Consider the following 14768-nt stretch of genomic DNA (forward strand, 5'->3'; position numbering starts at 1 on the left):
ATCCTTTTACTGAAAATTTCCTAAGAGCTTTCACTTCATTATTCATTTATCCCCTCATTTTGGAGATAAAATAATGATCATATCATGTACCTCAGGGAAGGAACAATGATTAACCTTTGCTAAATTAATATACAATACTCATACTATATTTTCTGTATGAAATAGCATAGTTCTCCAATTTCTGGGTTTGGTTTTGCCTACCTCTTTACCTGAGAAAGTGTTGATGAACACGAAGGCAGTATATGTGTGTGTTGGTATATAGACACATATATTATATATACATACATACACCTTGTACCTATCTGTACCTGTCATATTCTCTCTCTCTCTCTCTCTCTCTCTCTCTCTCTCTCTCTCTCTCTCTCTCTCTCTGTATGTATGTATGTACGTATGTATTTTTTTGGATTTTTGGGCCGACAAGGTGTTCAAAATACTCAAGATATATATCTATATCTATATAATCTATATCTATATATCTATATCTATCTATACACACACACACACACACACACAAAACTCATACATATAGGCATAAGTGGGCTTAATCTAGTTTACCAGATACTAGCCACACGATTCCCACGATATGTTCCTAAAGCCCCCTTTGCTTCAGAAAGCGCATGCGCATGACCAGCCCTTCCTTTTTTTTTTTTTTGTACTTGAAAGGTACAGTAACAAACCTTTTTTGCATGTGTGGAACGATGGTAACTGCGTAATTCTAATTCCCTGTAAGGGAGGGCGGGGTTTCTCCGCTTCAAAGAACAAGTCCGCTGCTTTTGCGCCTGCGCATGTTTTGAACCGGCCTCGCCCTGCCGAGGCGTTAAGATCACACATACTTCCTGCTTGTCCTCTTTTCCTCTCTTTGGGATGCGCATGCGCAGGCTGGCCTTCTCTCCAGTTTCCCATAGTACTCAGCGCGGTGAAGAAGCTTTCGGTCGCGGGCTGGAGGCATTTTGTGTCCTGGATATCGGCAGCGAGAAAGGAAACGAGCGAGCGAGAGAGCGACAGACAGACAAGATGGCGGCGGCCGAGTGAAGCGCCAGTTAGTGGCGGCGGACTGACGGGCTCGTTTGGCCTTTTTTATTTTTCCCTCTTTCCTTCCTCCCCCACCCCCTCCGAGAACCCCCTGATCCTCAGAGGGGGAAAAAAGCGCTCTTGTCAGCCGGGAAAGCGCGCGGGACGTCCACCATCCAGAGAGGCCGAAGGCGAACCCGAGACGCCGAGACCGAAGCGTCCCCCCCACCCCACCCCGTGTCCCGTCCCTAGCCGTGGTCGAGCAAGGAGCTCCCGGCAGAAGAACTCGCGGGCTGTCGGCGTGGGAAATAACCCCCGTCCCCCATCCCTTCCGTCGCCATGGCGAGCAGCAGCGGCTCCAAGGCCGAGTTCATTGTCGGGAACAAATACAAGCTGGTGCGGAAGATTGGTTCGGGCTCCTTCGGGGACATATACTTGGCCATCAATATCACCAACGGGGAGGTAAGGGCCGACCGGTGCCCGGGCCTTCCCTTTTTTCCCCCCCTCATTCCTTCGATGTCTTGTGCCTCGCCAGTAGGTAGAGAGCGCGTTTACTCGGGCGGGCTCACGTGTTCTCCGGATCCGGCCGGGTGTCAGTTGCGTGGGAAGCGGCGAGGAGGAGTGGGGGGGGGGAAGGAGGGAAAGGGCTGTTTCTCTCGAAGTGGAAGGCCCCCCCCTCTCTCGTCGAGTTTGTCCCAGGTTGCACTTTTTATTTTGAGGGTCCGGTCATCTTCCTCTCTCTCTCTCTCTCTCTAATTAGGTTTGGAGAGGTACCGTTGGCTTTCCCGTTCCCGTGCTTCAATTTTGCATTTTGGTAACGTTTAAAGCAAACGCGGATACTTCTGCCAAATAGGAGTTGAAATGATGCGGGCAGAGAGAGGATACAGAAACAGAACTAAGATTGCGGGATTGCGGTGTTTAATGTCAAAAGGATTGGGAAGTGCCCATAAAATGCCCACCTTCGGTGTAGGGTAGTAACGTGTGAAGTAAATACATACGTATAAGGCGTTCTGATTATTTTCTGCGAACCAGTAAAAATACTCTTGTGGAAAGACCGCACTTTTTTCCCCCCATGTTGTCATCCTGATCTTGTCCCCAAAAAATAGGACATGATTTTAACATATTCAAGAGTAACTTTTTAAGAATGGGTTTGTGTACAATAATCATTGTACACAAATTGTACATTTGCAGAGGTTGCTAAGACCTAGGGAATGATACAAACCATTTTCCCTATTCTCAGTTTTTGTGAAGCAGTGAGATGTAGTCCTCCTAAACTAGTAGGACTGTTGACCCATGTCTCCTTTTCCGCTGTAGGAAGTAGCTGTGAAGTTAGAATCACAGAAGGCCAGGCATCCCCAGCTGTTATATGAAAGCAAACTATACAAGATTCTGCAAGGGGGAGTTGGCATCCCTCATATAAGGTAAGAACTGTAGCTTTAGGCAGGTGGAATGTTTATTACTTTTCTCTTAAAGCATCAGTTTACTTTGTTCAGCGTTAGAGGAAGTGTTATATGTTACCGAGGGTTAAACTACATGTATAAAAGATATTGAAGACTCCTTTTCTTTTGGCTGCTTCATTCCCCCCACCCTTCATACCCCCAACTAAATTCTCTGATCATTTTCTGAAATACAGTGGGGGTAGCTGGCAACTCCTGGGATGTACCAATAGAAATGGCTGCTCTCTTTTGTGTTTTTGTTCCAACATGTCTTCCTCCTTTGCTGAGAAAATGGCGGATGTCAGTACTTTAACATTTCTGAGAAGTAGGGCATGTTATTTCTTTCTATTCCCTTGTAATAATATTAATGAGATATTCAGAAAAATGGGCTTGTGAAGATCAGGCAGAGAAGATACGTGGAAGCCCCTTTCTGTTACTGTGAACACCATACATCACTTAACTAATTATATACTCCTGTTGAAGCAGCTGTCTTCTTTTTTTGCTCTTTGAAGATCAGTACTTTTCTAGAACCTTATTCTGAGGTATATTTGAATGCTTGATTTTGGAAATGGAAAGAATTTAATATCTAGACAAGGGAAATGCATTGAAGATTCAAGGAATATTTTCATAAAAATACTTTATGGTATCAAACTTTTACAACTGTTGATCTATGCCATAGATATCTGAAAAATATTTGGAGTTTAATATTGAATATTGCTAGTATTACATTACAATATGCATATATGCAGATTGCTAAAGAAACTGCAAATTTTCTAAAATCTTTGTGGAAGAGTTTTTATTTCTCTTTACATATTTTTGCACCGTGATATGTGTCATTTATACCTAAACTTGTGTGTGTGTTTGTTGGCAAATACTACTTATAATTATTCTGAATTAATTTTCTATGTATAAATAATCTTTGTCATTTTAAACTACAGTATAAAATGTTGATGTCTTTGCCTTGAGAGGAGACTGTATAATTGTGAAATTCATAAAATGCAAGGAAGTATTGTGTCTTTTACAGAATGAATATGGGATTATTTGATGACACATTCTTATGAAGCAACTACTCCCTCCTTTAACTCAGCTGTAATTGCGCTACTTAATTGGGATGATAAATTTGTGTATATTGTGCAACAGATTCTTATGTTCTGTCTTTTGTTATTAATTTTGATAAAATGCTCTGTTCTATGTTAGGAATAATTATAATCATACAGCTGGCTGATTTTGCTTAAAAATCAGTTTGAATTTGCAGTACTGAGTTTGTAAGAAAAATTGCAGAGGCATTTAAATCATTTAGATATCTTGAATTTTTTGTGTACATACTTAAGGAAATTGATATTTAAATGCTTATATAAATTTTAAAAAGATATATACAAAATATGATTTGATAAATGTATTAACAAAGGCTTTGTGTTAGTCTTTGTTAATATGTACATTTTGAATGGAGCAAAACATTACTTTTGAAAAAGGATGAACAAAACAATTTAGTCTCAGAATAAAACGCATTTGTTCACTAAATTTTGGTTCAAATACAAAACAAAACATGACTTTTTGAACGGAAGAGTGTTTTGCCTTTCAGCTGGAGTGTTATACTTTGAATTTTCCTTTCTAGGCTGGTAGAGCTGGAAGGACCTGTTGTGCCCCTATTGCAATTGATTTAGACTGGGTAGGATGATCTGGAGGTGAGGTTTTGGGACAAAGCAAGAAGCATTTTAAGGAACTGTCAAGAAAGTGAACTACTGGTATTTTGGGTTTCATTTGATAAAGATTCCCGTAAGGAAGTTGGAGTTCATCTACCTTTGTTACACATATAACTTTCTTTAGAAAAACAGATGAAATATAAATGTAAAAAGTATCAGTATAATACAGGTTTGATTGGCTCACTGATTTGCTTGGTTGTTTGAATATAGGCTCAAAAACATAGCTTTTGTTTATGTGAACATTTTGAAAGGCCAAAATGGAAGTTCTGATTGGCTTGCTAATCTGTTATCTTAATTGCATTCAGTAGTCTCTTGTGCCTGTATGTGGTGACTTCAGATATTTTTAAAATTCAAAATACTATGCTGATTAGCTTGCTAGACAGATTGACATGTGTACTTTGTTTTATACTTTTGTATAGTATTGATTTAATAAGCAGTGCATTTTGCTGTAAAGGGATGCTCAAATTTGTGGATTTTGCTTTTTGCTGTTGTCCTGTTCCCTTTAGCCCTTTTAGTGTAAAAACAATTTTGTTGTTCAACAAGTATGTGAAAATGACTATGATTATTTATGCGTTTTATTGCTTCTGATGTGAAATGCAATTTACTTTTAAGATGCAAATACTGGCAATCAGGCACAGCAGTTTTCTTGTATGTGTCTTTTTCAGGATGTGTCTTCTTTTCTGACCCAACAGTTCCCTCCCTGCCTTTAATGGTCTACTACTACTACCAGGTAGAAATGGCCATTTTTTTTCTTGTTTGTTTTTTATCATCTTGCCAGGTGCTAGGAAGTAAAAGGAGGTAATCCGTAGGTAAAGCTTTAAATATTGGGTCCTAGAAGAATGTTGCTGACTTTGGGGGCATGAGTAGATTTAGGCATACACAATTGAGATTAAGAAGGAGTTGGTTTTGCAACAAACCCAATCGGAGTGGCCTTCATTTTCTGCATGAATTCCCTCCTGTCTTGGTGGAGATAATTGATTTGAAAAGAGATATGTGGGAGATTACAGTCTATGATGATAGTGGTTGTTTTTAGCATTTGTCCTGCTTGGTTTGCTTTGTGTTTGTTCCCACAGCAGAGCCATCAGTGCATGAGTTGATAAAGGGCTTGCTTTTCAGCCAGCTTGTCACATAGCTGATGCTCTTTGGGGACTAGGAGAAAGTGATTGGCCAAGGTCATCCACTAGCCTTAGGGAAAACTAGAGTTTAGATCTCCAGACCTAATCCAGATCTTAACCACTATAGTATACTGGCTGTCAGAGTAATGTCTGTGGTGCTTTTATTTTTTAAAAGAGAAGCTGATAATTTCTTTTACAATCCTTTAATTTTCCAAAAAGAAAAAAAAGGATGTATTTGTACTTGAATTCCTGGAAGATAGTATAGGAGGCAGATGAAACAAATACTTTCATAATGGGAGTTTTCTAAAAACTGTTAAATACTTTCTCTGGTTTTTTTTCAATCTGGCTTGTTAGTAGCACTCAACATAAACTACTACTTTATCTCGTTTTGTAATTCTGAGGTGAAAAGAAGGGTGCTGGGGACTTTTTATTTCTATTTATGTGGCTGAAGCAGTCAAAATAAAATATGGGATGAATTATGGTACTTAAACTAGTCTTTGTTTAGTTTTGTCAGATCAATTGATCTGTAACGATCAAATATTGTCTTACGTATGTCTAGTCTTGCTAAATGCAGGTGAGATTTTGTCTTAAATGCTTATATCATGATAATTGGAGAGTATCCAGTTGCTTAGAAAAATACATAGCATTGAATTACCCAAGACTAAATTTGAATATTGTATAATTTTGTCTGTGTTCTAAATGTTCTATGAATAAATGTTGTTTTGTTACATTTACTGAGTGGATTTAAACTTTTCTGTCCGTACATAAAAACATTTTGTCAGTTTTATATTTTATTCTAATATAAAATTGTGGTTTATAAAACTTGGTTTGTGGCATAGCATGAATGTTAGGACTGAGCCACTGTAGCTTATTTAATAAAGTTGGTCTAAAGCAGGAGTGTCAAACTTGCAACGTCACGTGACATGTCCCGATGTATCATGACTTTTTTCCATTGCCTGCAATGGGGTGGGTGCGTTTTTGGCCTGACGCATCCAGCCCGCAGGCCAGCAGTTTGACACCCCTCTCTAAAAAAATCTGGGTTTTTTTTTGAGAGAGAGAGATGTGAATCAAGTTTGTTAGAGCTGATTATTCAGTTCAGGCACAGAGAAAGAAAAACCTATTATGATTTGGTTTAATGTCTAAATCGACAGTGCATTGTTTCAGTTATTTAGCATACATAGTTAGCATCTGATGATTTTTCAGTTCTTTAATTAGCATTTTAGTTTATACTGACAAACAATGTTTGCTCTACTTCCAAAGACTAATACGGTAATATGAAATTACAAGAAGGAAAACAAAAGCATACTATTGGTACACTTGGAAACTCAAGATTGTAGTTTATATTATGAATTTGTGCTTTTTTCCTTGTGTACCCTATATAACATTTTCTTGAGATTCTAAGCTTATAGGTTTTGACAGCTTAAAATATAATTATAATTCATAGTTAATCAAATAATTATTGGATGAATATGCATAAATCATTGTTATACAGTTATTAAATTCTTAAAATATTTTTAGTTTCTAATTCTGTTTGATATTTCTGTGTTTTGATTATATATTGTTTACATTTTTGTAAGCTGATATGGAGGGCTTTAAGCAGCTGTAATTAGAATCTATAGATAAGCATTTTTTTGGTTGTTAATAATGTTATTCAAGAGAGTATACTGAAGATAAACTAGCAAAAATTTGCTTCTTCAGTGATGGTAATAATTTTGCATTGTCAGTTACTTGTTTATAGAGAAATGAAACAGCAGAATCTGTTCTATAACAATGTTATGCATCATAATTGGGAAATTGCAAACTTGTTTATAAGCAATACAAAGTATATTATCTAAACCTGTTTTGCAATGAAAACCTGAAAATATTGTTTCCAGTCCTAAATTGTACCACACTTGATTCCTTCCACATATAAATTGGGAATAAAAGAGTTCACTTGACTGCAGTTATTGAAACTGTGGCAATATAGTGTCCAGATAAAACTGCATTGTCATTGCTTTTTAAACACCAATCAGAACATTTGTCATTAAATGAAAATGAGCATTTTTGGTTACCACAGGATGCTAGAGTTAGCACATAGAAAATATAAATTTGAATGGGATATAGACTGGAACATCCTGGAATGGCTAGCTGGAACTCTGAATAGTACCTCTCTCCATGATGCAACGTTTTTGTTTTGTTTTTTGCAGATCTTAATGTTCTGGTCCCTATTTAGTACAAAATAAGTTTGTGCATTTTGTGTGTTAAAAACTATAATTAAGAAAACACATGACGCCATATCTATGAAACCCTTCCTGAAACCATCCTTTTTCTTGAAATATTGTTTATGTCGTAATTCAGGGACTAGCATTTTGGCAAGAGGAAATACTTGTGCTGTAGGCTAAAATAGAGAAGTAACCCCGCCCCACCCCAAAGATGACATTTTCATGTTATTGCCAAAAAGACTAGGTTGACAGGTCTACTTTAGGAGTTGATTGACTAAGATAATTGAGAATGCAAACTTAAATAAGGATTAGAAAGCTATAATTTTAGTTATAAGAAAAACATCAAAATTAAATCTAAAAACAAGATTGTATATATTTGAAAAAGTAAGCTTTCAGAGCACTTTGCTTTTTTATAAGAACATGGTAACTTCTGCAAAAAGTAAAAAAGATCCATTCATTACCTAGTGACTAATAATTTTATAGCAAAAGGACATGCATTTATGCTTAAATAAAAATGAAATGTGATATATATGCTGAAGGGTATAGTAATGTCTGACTTTGTTTTGGTTTCCATTATATACTGTAGTGTAGTAGAAATGTTAATTTGTCAATATAGATTAATGAATTTTATTATTGTCTGATGATAATTTTGATTAAATATTTGGAATGTAAAAGTTTTAAATTGAAAAATGTTGAAATAAAATTATCATAAGTGACAATCCTTTCCATAACTAGGAATAAGCAAATTTGATTGAATATTGGAAGGCTTCCAGAATTGTCTTTTTGCCTTTGTATTACTATTATAGGGGGTTGTTAACTGTATATAAAAAATCAGGTCTAGAAAGGCTTTTGCAATGTCTAGAGCAGTTGGTATGGAACAAAATCGTCCATATTACTGAACCAGATCCATTACCTCCAAATCTTGGCACTTCTGGAATATCAATAATGAATCTGTGGTTCTGCAAATGATGGAGTGGTTGAAACTAACAGTAACAGACATCACGGGTGTCTTTAAAATGTACTCCCTCTTGGCCACCAAAACTTTTGAATAGAAGATGTAATGTTCTGAATAGTTCCCATCCCCTACCATATCCTGTAGTCTCATTTTCATGATAGAATTACAATATATCTCCCTGAGGGGAAAAGGAACATAAAAATGAGCATTGTAAAACCTTCAGTCACAGAAAAAGGAAAGGAATCAGTCTGTAGGGCAAAGAAGACATCTATCTGAACCCCCGGGGGATGGGGACCCCTACTGTAGCTGATCTGATTTCTTGTGACCTGTCTGCACCTATCCTGGTTAGGTTGCCTCCTGTGTGAAATGTCTCCTTTATAGAAACATTGCTTTATTGCCAGCAATTCTATTGAAAATATAATCCCATTCAACCAGAAGTTTCAAGTAAAAGGTGCAAGATAAATCTTCACACTTCACCACAGCTTTTGAATAGACCCCTTATATTGGCAACCCTTTTTCAGAATTTGAGTTAGCAGCTATGTAGAAAATTATCTGTAAACATTGGCAAAGCACAGAAAATACTGCAGATCTTTTAATTTCTAGGTGCCCACATGTATAGATTGAACTTTTATAGACCATATCTGTCCACTTGCATAGTCTTAAGATTAAATTAAGTTTGAATGAACAGTTAAATAAATCCTAGGGCATTACTGTGTATTTGCTTTATCAATATCTATGAAATTGGAAATTGTCCCAATTAGCTGGATTTCCAAGCCAATTGAAATATTAACTAACCAGGATTGTCTCTATCTATCTATCTATCTATCTATCTATCTATCTATCTATCTATCTATCTATCTATCTATCTATCTATCATCTATCTATCCATTTAGTAAAATTAAATGCCGTCCATTTTGCCTAGTGAGCTATCTATCTGCTTATGTATCATCTGTCAATCAAATTTACATAGCTATCCATCTTAATAAAGATTGTTGGTGGCTTACAAATAATTAAAAACAGTAAAACAATACATCAGTTGAAACCATACAAATCCAAATAAAATTCATAGATAACGTAATCACATCTATACCTAATAGTTAATATAGCCACTGAACCAGCCCTAATTCATTTTTTCTACTTTCCTAAGACTCAAGTATCTTTTCTGCAGTGACCCAACTTTTTTGTCCCCCTTCTTTGAGTCAAATCTACACTTCTTCATAGAACAGCATTTACTTTCATTTATTTTCTGGGATTTTTCAATGATAATCCAGAACAATTCTGCCAAACCAGCAGTAAATCCTGACAGCATCATAAAATATAATTCAACCAATCAAAGTAACAGTGTATTGTGTCCACATTTTTAACAATCTCCTGCTTCAATCCAGCCTACCTCTTCTACTTTTCACAGCTGAAAGTGTTGTGATTCAGGGTCAGCCTGTGGGTCCGGCAGCCGGGTCGGATGACTCGGATGACTCAGACGAGGGGGAGGAGGAGGGTGTTGAAGACGAACTTGCTGATGATGGCTTGGAGGCTTCGCAGAGCCCCCAGCCAGGGCCCTCTTACTTGGTGGAGACTCAGCTGCGCGAGCCCGACAGTGCGGATGATGATGACCCACAGCTGGCCCTGTTCAAGGACGCCCGACGCAGGAGGCAGTCAAGCAGGAGCAAGCAGAGAAAGGCTGTGGGACTTCTCGGAAGGAGGCACAGGGAGGCCATGCCCTGAACTCTAATAAAGGGAGTGTTTGGGGAAGGGCTGGTTGCTGAAAGCAACCGCTCCGTTTGAGGATCAAAGCTCCGGTATCTTGTTTCATGTTTTGTTGTTTGTTTGTGTAATAAACTTGGCAGACGTTTTCCAGCCTCAGACGCTTTCCAGCCTCTGCCGTTTGTACAGGGGTTGCCTTTCTGCAAGGCCGGTAGCAGGCTGGTACAGAACAGAAAGGTAGAACACTTCTCATAGTTTGTATGATTAAAGAATTCAGAATGTAATCTCTTTATCTCTAAAATCCCTTTATCTAGGTAATCCATTTTTGTAGATGAGGCATGTGTAATAATGAATAGTTGGGGATAGAGGATGATACAGTAAATCAAGTTGGAAAAGATCATTATTTATGTCACATTTTTAGGATGTACTTGGAAAAATTGGACCCTAAAATGGAGAAAGCAGGATATAAAATAAATGACTAAATATCCCGTTGCTTGCAGGCTCTTAAATACTAGTAAAGGGCTAGGTGATGGGAGCCTGCCAGACTTCACAGGGCATGATCAGAATATTCTGCTTTGTTTTCCACTTTACGTCCCATTCACTAAACCAGCCAAATACTGTTGTATTTCTGTAAACAAGAATTTTCCTGAAACACATTGTATGCTACCGTTTAGTTAAGTAAGTACTAGTGCTGAAAAAGTCTAATTCTGTGTCTTTTGATCAAAAGGTTATAGAATATTTCTGTTCAGATATATTCTGTTATTCTGTGCTTCATTGTTATAGTGTTGGGGCATATTTAGCTAGTGCAGAGGGAAATTGTGCTGATCTTCAGTCTGGGAATGTGTCATATTACTGTAAAACTTGGGAATTTCTAAGCCTGTTCTAAATATTTAGTCATTTATTTCATATCCTGTTTTCTCCATTTTTTCTTCATAATGGTAATCTTATATATAGATTGGTCTGAAAGATTGGCTGGCCTGAAATCATTCTGACTCTCCCGAGTATCTGTGGCTGACGATAGAGTTGAACCCTTTATGTCCCCAGTGTTTTTATATCTTAACCATATTTTTTAAAAAAAACAATCCAAAGCAAACAACAGAAGCAGTAATTAACCAAAAATTACAGCCTTCATGCACAGTTTTTGTTATTGTGATCAGTTTTTCTATATAGATGGTCCTTGAGTGACAACTACTTGTTCAACAACACTTCAAACATATGATGGCACTGAACAAAGGGACTGGTCCTCAAAGTTCCAACTGTTACAGCACCTCTGTGACCAAAATTTGGCAAGCAGTTCACACTATCGTAAATCTGTTTTTATACTTAAAGCCCTGTTTTCGGCAGTTCCTGAAAGTTTTCAGCACTTCATCTGCTTATGGAAGGAGAATACTGTTTGCCATTTTTAATAATTCTCCAAAACACCTGAAGGCAGGACAAGAAGCAATGAATGGAAACTAATCAAGGAAAAATCCAACCTAGAAATAAGGAGACATTTCCTGAAAGTTAGAGCAATTAATCAGTGGATCGACTTGCCTTCAGAAGTTATGGGTGCTTCCTCATTGAAGGCTTTTAAGAAGGTGTTGGACAGCCATTTGTCTGAAATGGTATAAGGTTTCCTGCTTGAGCAGCAGGTTGGACTAAAAGACCTCCAAGGCCCCTTCCCAACTGTTATTCTATTCTAATAGGCAGCCAGGGGCCCTAGGATATTTCAAGTGGACCACAGGTGAAATACATGTAACGGGAGCAATGCTGAGGTGGCCACAGAAAAGGAAAGTCAGGTGTATAAGCGGCAATCTTTTTCACTGATAATATGACCTGGATAGATGGACCACAGGAGAAAAACAAAGTCAAAAGGAGACCATGGGTTGAGAACTGGTACTTCATTAAAACAACCAATGTTGAACCATTTGCTAAGCATTCCATAGTGAGCTGGTTTTATACTGTTCAAAAGCCAGCCTTCAATCCCACGTTCTCACTAAGATTATATATTCATTTTGCTATGTTCCTTCTTTACATCCACAGATGTACAAACTATCTCAATTTATATATTTCTTTGTGAACTGTTGAAAAGCAAATACAAGCCTGATACAAAGCCTTACTGCATTTCGCAAGTTGTGTTCATCACTGCTCCTTATACCTTTCAATTAAAATACTGCCCAAATATTTTCCCAGGCATATTAAATAATCTAATTTCATTCAATATTTTCTACTTTTGTCACTCTTACTACTTTTCCTTTTTGTATGGGAACAACATCTCTTTTATCAGACATAGATGCACACGTGTTGAATAAACTTCACAGGTATTCTAAAAGCAAATCACATTCGTGCTTTAACGTTTTTCTAGTTATATTAATTGCATTGCACCTTTAACATTTTCAGCATTTTCATAGCATTGATTAATTTTGCATCCATTCTTTCATTTCTGTTCAACAGTATATACAGTGTAAATTGCAATTGCCTAATACTGTTTATTCATGGTTTATTTGAAAATATTTGGGGGAGGAAAAATCATAAAGTAGCATTTTAAAATATCAGGTTCATTCTAAATGAGGAAATGTATTTTAATTTTTAAGATTTATTATATTTCCCCAAATTTGCATTTTTCCCCATTAGAGGCAATTTCCATTGGAGGAAATTTTCCACATTTTTTAAAAAAAACAAAACATTTTTTTCTATTATATTCCATTTAGGTTAGCAGTAGCATGTCAATTTTTTTAGAATCCATTTTTGTTTCTGTGAGATGATGTATGAGTATAATAGTAGCAGGAATAATTGGTAAAGTATGAAGAGGTATAATGAATTATGTTGGTTTTAGTCATGTCCCCTTCTCTTTATTTCATGCCTCTGATTGATTTTACTTATTACTATTTCTCTTTTCTGTATAAAATTTCTTATCCTAAAGAGACAGTTAAGATGAATATGTATATATGTACTGCTATGTTCATCACAGTGAATAGTTTTTCTCCAGGACAATCTGTCTCCAATTTGGTTCTTCAGATCTTAATTGTGTGCCCATTGCCACTGACTCTAAATCCATCTGCTGTGGGCATCCTCTTTTTCATCTTTCCTTGCACTGTAGACTTCAGTAGAGCTAGGTGTTTGTATAACATGTCCGACATAAGAATGCTTTGAGCCTGATCATTTATGGCTATTTTTTTCATATTCAAAAGAATTTTGAATTGTGCCCTGATGATGTTGCATGGTTTGGGTAATGAAATGTCTGCAAGAAAACATGTTCAGAGAGCATGAAGGACCTCAAAGAATTTTTGATAATCAAAGCATACAGTTCAATTACTGTACTGATTTTGTACTATATAGTATATATTTAATGATGGACTGGGAGCTAGGAAACCTTGTTTTACTTCCTGCTAGTCCATTTAAAGGCTTGGGGTTGTTATTTTTTTAAATCCTAATTTAAAATAATTCTATTTTCACTCTAAAAATATTTCACTTTTGATTATTGACCAACTGCTTAATAGCTATTGTGCAGATTCTACCACTACTACTATTTGCCATTTTTCAGAATTTATTTTAAATTGGGAAGGCAGTGGGACCTTTGTTATCCAATGACAGTTGTAGTTGCAATCTCCCACTATGTATAGCACCATGTGTTGTCCATTCCTTTTGTAGCTGTGTGGAGCAGTATGGACCTTACTCTTACACTTTTATGCAAACATAAAAGTGGAAAAGGATTTTGGAGACATATAATCAGATTTTATATTCAATATGTGATTTGCAACACAGGATGCAACTAAAGGATTTCCAACGAACAACTTTCTAGCTTCCTAATCAGCCAGCAAAGGATTACCCATCAGCTCCTATTTGTTTTGTTGGTCAATATTTCTTGACAGTTGGAATAATATTCAATATGCTATGGATTTCCACTGAAGCTTCCACTCTGGGTTCTGTATCTGCTTTGTACAATAATAGAGAGCAGCTCTACTTCATGTTCTGTGTAACATCATGTCAGATATTTTAAGACTCCACCCCCCCCCCATCTTGACCATTTGTTTCTACAAGTTTAAATGTGTAGTAATTTCTCTTTCTGTAAGTAGTTTCACATCAGGACTTAGTTGCAGCAAATGTTAGTGGTACACAATTCTGTGATGATATTCCAAGTTTGGTAATTGTTGAAAGAGCCCTAAAACAACTGAACAATTGTAGTCAGCCTCCTGACTACAAAATACCTTTTTGCCTATTTTGACGTTGCCTTTAAAGTAAAAAATTAAAATTAGATTATCTGTAAACTAATTGAATTATGCAGATGATTGAGACTATATCATTGATACAAGATGCAATATCATCATGCTATTGTGTGTATATGTTTTTAGCATACACACGCGCACACACACACACTATTCTTCTTGGCTTTTTTACTGCTTATAGGGGCAAAAACCAAAAAAGGAATAAGGAAAATTATTATACCCCATGAATGATTAGATGCTAGACCAGACATTTCAAACACAAGGCCCGGGGGCCAGATCCAGCCCGCGAAGTGGTTTCATGCGGCCCGCGAAGCCATCCTGGAAACAGTGAGGGAACGGCCCCCACTGCCTTGGCCCTGGCCCAGAGACCCTCAGATCTGTCCCACTCCTGCCCAGGCCCCCATAGGCACCCTTGATGCGAACGATGTAGAGCTGGCCACG

The 14768-nt window shown here is 37.1% G+C and overlaps 1 protein-coding gene across 3 annotated transcripts in view; it reads left to right on the forward strand.

Annotated features, from left to right (window-relative positions):
* The first annotated feature begins 901 nt into the window (after positions 1–901).
* CSNK1A1 (casein kinase 1 alpha 1) overlaps positions 902–14768 on the forward strand; it is a 44659-nt gene continuing 30792 nt past the window's right edge. Inside the window, exons 1-2 of one of the 3 annotated variants that reach the window (XM_081320706.1) lie at positions 902–1473; positions 2326–2432. In XM_081320706.1, coding sequence (XP_081176832.1) covers positions 1351–1473; positions 2326–2432 — 230 coding nt within the window. In that variant the 5' untranslated portion in view covers positions 902–1350. The remainder of the gene's footprint in view (positions 1474–2325; positions 2433–14768) is intronic. The other 2 variants (XM_081320705.1, XM_081320707.1) reach the window with 2 other exon arrangements.

The sequence above is a fragment of the Vipera berus genome (assembly GCF_964194415.1).
Source record: "Vipera berus genome assembly, chromosome: 2".
NCBI lineage: Eukaryota > Metazoa > Chordata > Lepidosauria > Squamata > Viperidae > Vipera > Vipera berus.